The sequence below is a fragment of the Pseudophryne corroboree genome, chromosome 9 (genome assembly GCF_028390025.1).
Source record: "Pseudophryne corroboree isolate aPseCor3 chromosome 9, aPseCor3.hap2, whole genome shotgun sequence".
NCBI classification, from domain to species: Eukaryota; Metazoa; Chordata; class Amphibia; order Anura; family Myobatrachidae; genus Pseudophryne; species Pseudophryne corroboree.
Window position 1 is genome coordinate 353,259,856 of NC_086452.1, and position 7,128 is coordinate 353,266,983.

The 7,128-nt window shown below is 54.6% G+C and overlaps 1 protein-coding gene across 1 annotated transcript; it reads left to right on the forward strand.

The window, feature by feature from the left end:
* The first annotated feature begins 207 nt into the window (after window positions 1-207).
* Window positions 208-6,597, forward strand: LOC134958231 (uncharacterized). The gene is made up of 2 exons (XM_063940683.1): window positions 208-848; window positions 3,384-6,597. Exons 1-2 carry the CDS (start codon window positions 395-397, stop codon window positions 4,289-4,291), a joined length of 1,362 nt encoding a protein of 453 aa, XP_063796753.1. The 5' UTR covers window positions 208-394; the 3' UTR covers window positions 4,292-6,597.
* The last annotated feature ends 531 nt before the right edge of the window (window positions 6,598-7,128 follow it).

Genomic DNA, 7,128 nt, shown 5'->3' on the forward strand with positions numbered 1-7,128 from the left:
CTGTGCTTGCAGAGCGCTGCTTGGTGCATCACTTTGGCCTGAAGGGGTTAAGGTTTTTTGTAGTGGGAAGAACGTTGTGTGAGGAACTGGTAGGCCATTGGCCGGATTGTGGAAAGGGGCTGTACAGCCTGGATATAGGTGGCTAACCCACCATTTCCTGCCTCTTTCAGTGTCTTGGCGGCGTGCGCAGGCGGATCACGACCCAGCACCCACTCCCCGCATCCATTTTTCAACTGCCGACGCTTCCGCGGTCAGCTCTCAGTCCGACGGCGGACTCCTCCCTTCTAGTGGCGACGACTCTCCGGCTTCTCCCCCTGTGGCCGACGCTCGGGTCGGTAGACAGTCGAGGGGTCGGCAGTCTATACGCGGTCTGGCGCAGCCAGACGGTGGCGCCATGATTCCCGACAGTGAGGGATCCTCCGGATCCTTGCTCCCGACGGGAGGTTTGCGTACCGCACGTCGGGCGCGTGACGCGCGGAGGAGGTCCGTCCTTACTTCACCTGCCCCTGCGACTGCACCCTTGGTGGACGCCTCCGTCTTGTCCGCCATTTGTGCCGCTGTAGTGTCAGCGGTGGCTCCCTTGTTATCCTCCGTACCCGGGGGACTGGGGCGGCCCACCGCTTCCTTGGCGGATAGCATTGCGCAATCCCTTATTCCACTTCTGTCTACTGGGGTAACTACCCCCCCTTTTGCCCCGCTCCCGGTGGCTGCGGGACCGGTGGCGGTGCAGGGGAACAATGTCTCTTTTGTCTCCCCAGCCACGGTAGTCGGATCGGCAATGGAATCCGCCGGTGTATCCACGAGTCGTTCGGTGGCCGGAGGCGCGGACGGCGTGCCCTCTCGAGCAGGTGAGTCTTCCTCGGACCCTGACTGGTCCAAGGGGAGCGCTAGCGGCTTGGGTTCGGGTACTCGCTCCAGCGCCTCTAGCATAGGTAGCAGCGCAGGTAGGATTTCCGGCAAGCGCAGTAGGCGCAGGCGTCGGGGCACAGATTCCTCCCTTGCCTCTACTTCCTCGGAGGGTCTGTCCTCCTCAGATGGCGGCTTGCACAGGGTGAAGCGGCGTAGACAACGCAAGCGGCGGGATTCCACCTCGTCCGCGTCCCAAGTATCGGTGGAATCAGACACCGTGCACTGCGCCAATACGGCGGTGCAACGTGGACTCAGGCCCCGGATCCGGGACCGTATCCGTAAGGGCCAATATGTGAACATTTTTGCCCTTACCAGCGACGATCGCAAAGCCTTGCTTTCGGCTAAGAAAAAGGGGCAGGGTAGCGAGGACACTTTGAGGTCCTACCAGAATTGGGTCCGCTGCATGTTGATCTTTGCGGCGTGTTACCTAGAGACGCGCCCGGATGAACATATGAACGTGGTGCGCTATCAATTTCTTATACACGTTCTGTACCATAAGTACAAAGGGTCTGCCTGGCGGCGCTACGACGAGGATTTCCGACGCAAACAACATGGCCGGGAGATCTATAACTTTGGTAAAAAAGACGTGGAATTGTGCTCTGAACTGACACAAGGTCCGCCCGCCACAGATGACGGCGGCTCGGCAAGACGATGGGCAAAAAAACCGGCCTCTCGTTCTGCCGGCTTTCGCGGAGGCGCAGGGCGCACGGGGCATGGGAAATGCTTCGCTTTTAATAATGCACAATGCGACTTGGGGGGGCGATGTCGTTTTCGCCACTCCTGTATCAGATGTGGCGGGGGCCACGGCATTAAAGATTGCCCCAGTCCTGGGACCGGAAGTGCTTTTGGCTCGCAGCCCCGACAGAGTCGCGCTCCCGCGGCCACCGGCGCTAGCCACAGCTCCCACCCCAATTAGACTTTGCGCGCTCATTCCCTGGCTGCGACGATACCCGCGGTTGGGGGACGCCCGATTTTTACACTCAGGTTTCGCGTCGGGTTTCCCCTTGCCGATACATGGACGGGTGGGTCCTGGGGCGGGTACTAACCTGCGTTCGGCTCGGGAGTTTCCGGACGTGCTCCGGCACAAGGTAGGGGCGGAGGTGACCTTAGGGAGGATGATAGGCCCTTTCCGGGAGCCCCCCTTGCCAGACTTGGTCTTGTCCCCCGTAGGCGTAGTGCCCAAAAAGACAGCGGGCAAATTTCGCCTCATCCAACACCTTTCCTGTCCTGCGGGGTCCTCGGTTAATGACGCTATCCCTGCTGACCAGTGTAGGGTCGTTTACCTGTCCTTTGATTCGGCCATTGACACCGTACGGTCTTTTGGCCCAGGGGCAGTTATGTGTAAGTTGGACATCCAGTCTGCGTTTCGTCTCCTTCCGCTGCACCCTTCCGCCTTCAGGTTTATGGGTTTTAAGCTGGACGATGGGTACTACATAGATCGGTGCCTCCCTATGGGTTGTTCTATCTCTTGCGCCTACTTTGAGAGATTCAGTTCCTTCCTCCACTGGTGTCTCCAGCAGGCAACGGGAGAACGGGGAATTTCCCACTACTTGGACGATTTTCTGTTTATCGGCCCCTCAGACTCCCCTCGCTGCGTCAACCTGCTGCAGGGGGCTCTGGCCCTCTTTGCGCGCTTCGGGGTTCCGGTTGCACCAGAGAAGACGGAGGGACCCTCCGCCTCCTTGGTTTACCTCGGGATCCAGATTGATACGGTCAGGGGTCTCTGTAGGCTTCCTTCGGACAAGGTGTTGCGTTTACGTGACGGTATCATATATGCGCTGTCCGCGGGCAAGCTCACTCTCAAACAGGCCCAATCCCTATTGGGCCTGTTTAACTTTGCTTGCAAAGTGATCCCCATGGGCAGGGTTTTCTGTAGAAAATTGGAACGGGCTACCGTGGGGGTTAGACGCCCGCATCATTTCCTCAGGTTGTCCCTCGAAATCCGTCGGGATCTAAGCATTTGGGACGAATTTCTTGTTCGTTTCAACGGCACCTGTATTTGGCAGGAGGCGATCGTGTCTAGCCCGACCCTGGAGCTTTTCACGGACGCCTCCGGCGCTTTCGGGTTTGGCGCTTACTTTGCGGGTCGTTGGTGTGCCTCTCCTTGGCCGCATGCCTGGCTTCGCATGGGCCTCACTACGAACATGCTGTTGCTGGAAATTTTTCCTATTCTGGTCGCTTTAGACTTATGGCGCGATGCCCTGCGTAATAAACATGTTGTCTTCTGGTGCGACAATCTGGGCGTGGTTTTTGCCATCAACCGCCAAAAATCCACGTCCTTGCCGGTATTGCGGGTCATTGCGCAGATAGTCTTGTTATGCTTGGTCAACAACATTACGTTGCGAGCCAAACATGTCCCTGGCGTGCGTAACGAAATTGCAGATGCCCTGTCACGCGGCAATTTGCAGCGATTTAGGCGCTTGGCTCCTGCAGCTCTCCTCCATGGGGAATTATGTCCTGCTTCTGTGTGGCAGGTCATCCACCCGGAATGGAGGCGTTAGCCCACAGGTCATTGGCCCCTGCAACTTTTGCGGCCTATCGGGCCGCCTGGGAGCGGTGGTGTCGCTTCATCCGGGAGAGAGGCCAGTGTGGTAAGACCTCTCATGATTTACTTTTAGATTACATCTGGGTTCTGTACTCCGACGGTATTTCGCGGGCGTCTGTTAACAGGGTTCTGGCAGGTATCTCTTACTTTCTCCAGCTACGGGGGGAAGCGGATTTTACGAAGTCCTTTTTCCTCCGGCGGGTGTTGAAAGGTTGGGCTCGGGCCACCCCGCCCCTCCCGGATACCCGCCAGCCGATCACCGGTGCTTTGCTGAGGCGGATTTTGGTATCCCTACCGAGCATTTGCTTTTCGGGATACGAGGTTCGCCTCTTCCGGGCGGCCTTTACTATGGCCTTCCACGGTGCGTTCAGGGTGGGTGAGCTGGTGTCCGTCTCTCGGGCTTCGGTCTCGCCCATGCTGGAGGCCCACGTCGTTATCCGCCCCGACGGTTTATGGTGCAAAATTCAGCGATCCAAGACTGACGTAGCCGGCAGGGGGCAGTGGGTTCGAATGGGTCCGGCTCGTGCGCGGGGCATTTGTCCAGTTTCCGCGGCCCGGGCATATTCGTCCATACGGCCTCCAACGCCCACCGGGTGGCTCGTCCATTGTGACGGCGCCCCGTTGACCAGATATCAATTCCGGTCGGTTTTGGGGCGTTGTATTTTGTACCTGGGTCTATCTCCGGCCGACTATGGGACTCACTCTTTCCGCATCGGCGCTGCTTCAGCGGCCGCTGCGGCGGGTTGGTCCGAGGTCGAAGTCCGGGCACTGGGTAGGTGGAGGTCTGGTGCAGTCAGACGCTATATCAGGCCTTTTCCTCCCAGTGCGCCCCTTTGAGGACTAGCCGCTCGTCGCAGTTGCACTTTGTGATTGCGGGGGCCTTGAGGAATTTTTGTTTTATCGTTGGTTTTAATTTCGGCTTTTGCCGGCTAACGAAGTTTCGTTTTTGCCTCAAGTCAAATTGGGCGGCCCCCCCCCCCCCCCACACTCCCCCCCCCCCTGTTAGGGCTGCAGTCAGGTTTCTCATTTACATACCTTATTTATATCATTCCTAACCTTAGCACACCTTATTTTGCAGGGCGGCGGTTAGATCCGCACTTTCTATGGTTTGTCGGCCATTCCTACATCTACTGGCTGTCCGTGTCGGCTCTGGCTTGCGACACCGCCCGGTTTCCGGAGCTGCAGGCTGTGCGCTGGTTGGGGCGTAGAGGCCTCCGCTGGGATGGCCTGCGGGACTGGCTTCGGGCGGCAGTTGGCCGATTTGGGTACCCCCTTATTCTGGTCTTGCATCTGGGGGGCAATGATCTGGTACGCCGCACAGGGCTCGACATTCGCCTCGAAATCAGGTGCCAGCTACTGGAACTCATGGCTGACTGGCCTTTTTGCCTCATCCTCTGGTCGGACATCGTTCCTCGGCGGTCTTGGCGCGGAGCCTTTAACCCCGGGGCGATTGACCTGGTTCGGAGGAGGGTCAATTCGGTCGTTGGTCGTGCTGTCCTCCAGCATGGCGGGCTGGTTGTGCCGCACGGGGGTATTTCCTACCGTGATCCGACACAATACCGGTCTGACGGGGTGCATTTGTCCCCGGCTGGCATGCTTATCTTCCTGGAGGACATTATTTACATTCTTAGGTCCCTATAGATATGCTTTCTTAAGTCTCTCTAGTTAGTTTTTCTGTTTTTGTTGTGTGGGTTTTTAGTTCGGTGGCGGTGGCAGGTTTGTAACCTGGCAGTTGGCCGGTTTTCAGAACGGTTACTTAAGTTTAATGATGAGTTCACAGTTAGTCAGTTTGGGTGTATTTATAGGTAACTTATATCTTTTAGAATTAGTTTACGGGCATCATTTTCGCAAGTGGGCCCATATAATTAGTATAAAACATATGTGGATGTCGGGGCCGGTGGCCCAACTTTTATCCCGTAGGGGCGGAGCGTACCTCCGTCCCTGCAACCGTTGGGGGACAGGGGTAGTGGCAGAAGGTCGACCCCTGTCCTTGGATTTTTGATTTTCGATGTCTGGGATGGAGGCAGCAGGCCGATCCCGGAACATCTGGGGCAGGAGGCTCCCTAACACATATGTTTTTTACTGCTTGTTTTTTATAATGTTTATCACCCATGTTACATTTATTATGTTTAACCGTTCTTCTCCTCGCCACCTTTAGTTAGAGAGGGAAGTCTGCATTTTAGTTTTAGTATTTAATAGGCCTCCCTCTCAGTCAGAAAATAAAAGCTGACCCCTTTCACGCCAACTACAGTTGTGGTGTCTTTATTTCATAAGATAAGTGTGCTTGAGTGGCGCGTGGAAGCATCTGACGTGTGAGGTTTAAGACTGCGTAAGGAATATAATATGATAGCAGCAGCATAAACACGCCGTCTGTGCTTGCAGAGCGCTGCTTGGTGCATCACTTTGGCCTGAAGGGGTTAAGGTTTTTTGTAGTGGGAAGAACGTTGTGTGAGGAACTGGTAGGCCATTGGCCGGATTGTGGAAAGGGGCTGTACAGCCTGGATATAGGTGGCTAACCCACCATTTCCTGCCTCTTTCAGTGTCTTCACGCAGCCCGCCCTCCCGCCCCCAAAAAAACCGGAACAGAGTTGGTTTTCGTTTTACTATGGGGTTCTTTGTGTCGGCTTTCGGTGGCCGGTTTTCAGAACGGTTACTTAAGTTTAATGATGAGTTCACAGTTAGTCAGTTTGGGTGTATTTATAGGTAACTTATATCTTTTAGAATTAGTTTACGGGCATCATTTTCGCAAGTGGGCCCATATAATTAGTATAAAACATATGTGGATGTCGGGGCCGGTGGCCCAACTTTTATCCCGTAGGGGCGGAGCGTACCTCCGTCCCTGCAACCGTTGGGGGACAGGGGTAGTGGCAGAAGGTCGACCCCTGTCCTTGGATTTTTGATTTTCGATGTCTGGGATGGAGGCAGCAGGCCGATCCCGGAACATCTGGGGCAGGAGGCTCCCTAACACATATGTTTTTTACTGCTTGTTTTTTATAATGTTTATCACCCATGTTACATTTATTATGTTTAACCGTTCTTCTCCTCGCCACCTTTAGTTAGAGAGGGAAGTCTGCATTTTAGTTTTAGTATTTAATAGGCCTCCCTCTCAGTCAGAAAATAAAAGCTGACCCCTTTCACGCCAACTACAGTTGTGGTGTCTTTATTTCATAAGATAAGTGTGCTTGAGTGGCGCGTGGAAGCATCTGACGTGTGAGGTTTAAAGGTAAGCATAGAGTAGATGTATTTCATAACTGATCTTATGAGGGAAGTTAGTCAACAGATTAGTCACTTAATAAGAACACAGAAAAAGGAAGCCTGGTTCCAAAGTATCTTTTGCAACCAGATGAGTACATGTACCTGCCAATACTAATGATGTTGGTTGTGGGTGTGAATGGAAATACAGTGGGCCAGAGCAACAATACACATAAAGCCAATGCATTAGCATAAGGTAAGAAATCTGGCCGTCGCAGCCATTTGCACTTACAGGTGCTTTGCGTCGACTCAGAATCTAGGGCAATATGGGGTTGATCCAGCCCCAGATAGGTTGCAAATGACCAATGTTTTTGGGACTACATAAGCGCCGAAGCTGCAGTGTGCATGTCTCGCGTTGGTGCTGCGGGTTCAGTAACAGTGCCCTGTTAGTTGCACCCTTTACAGGCTGCTGGCATTTTGGT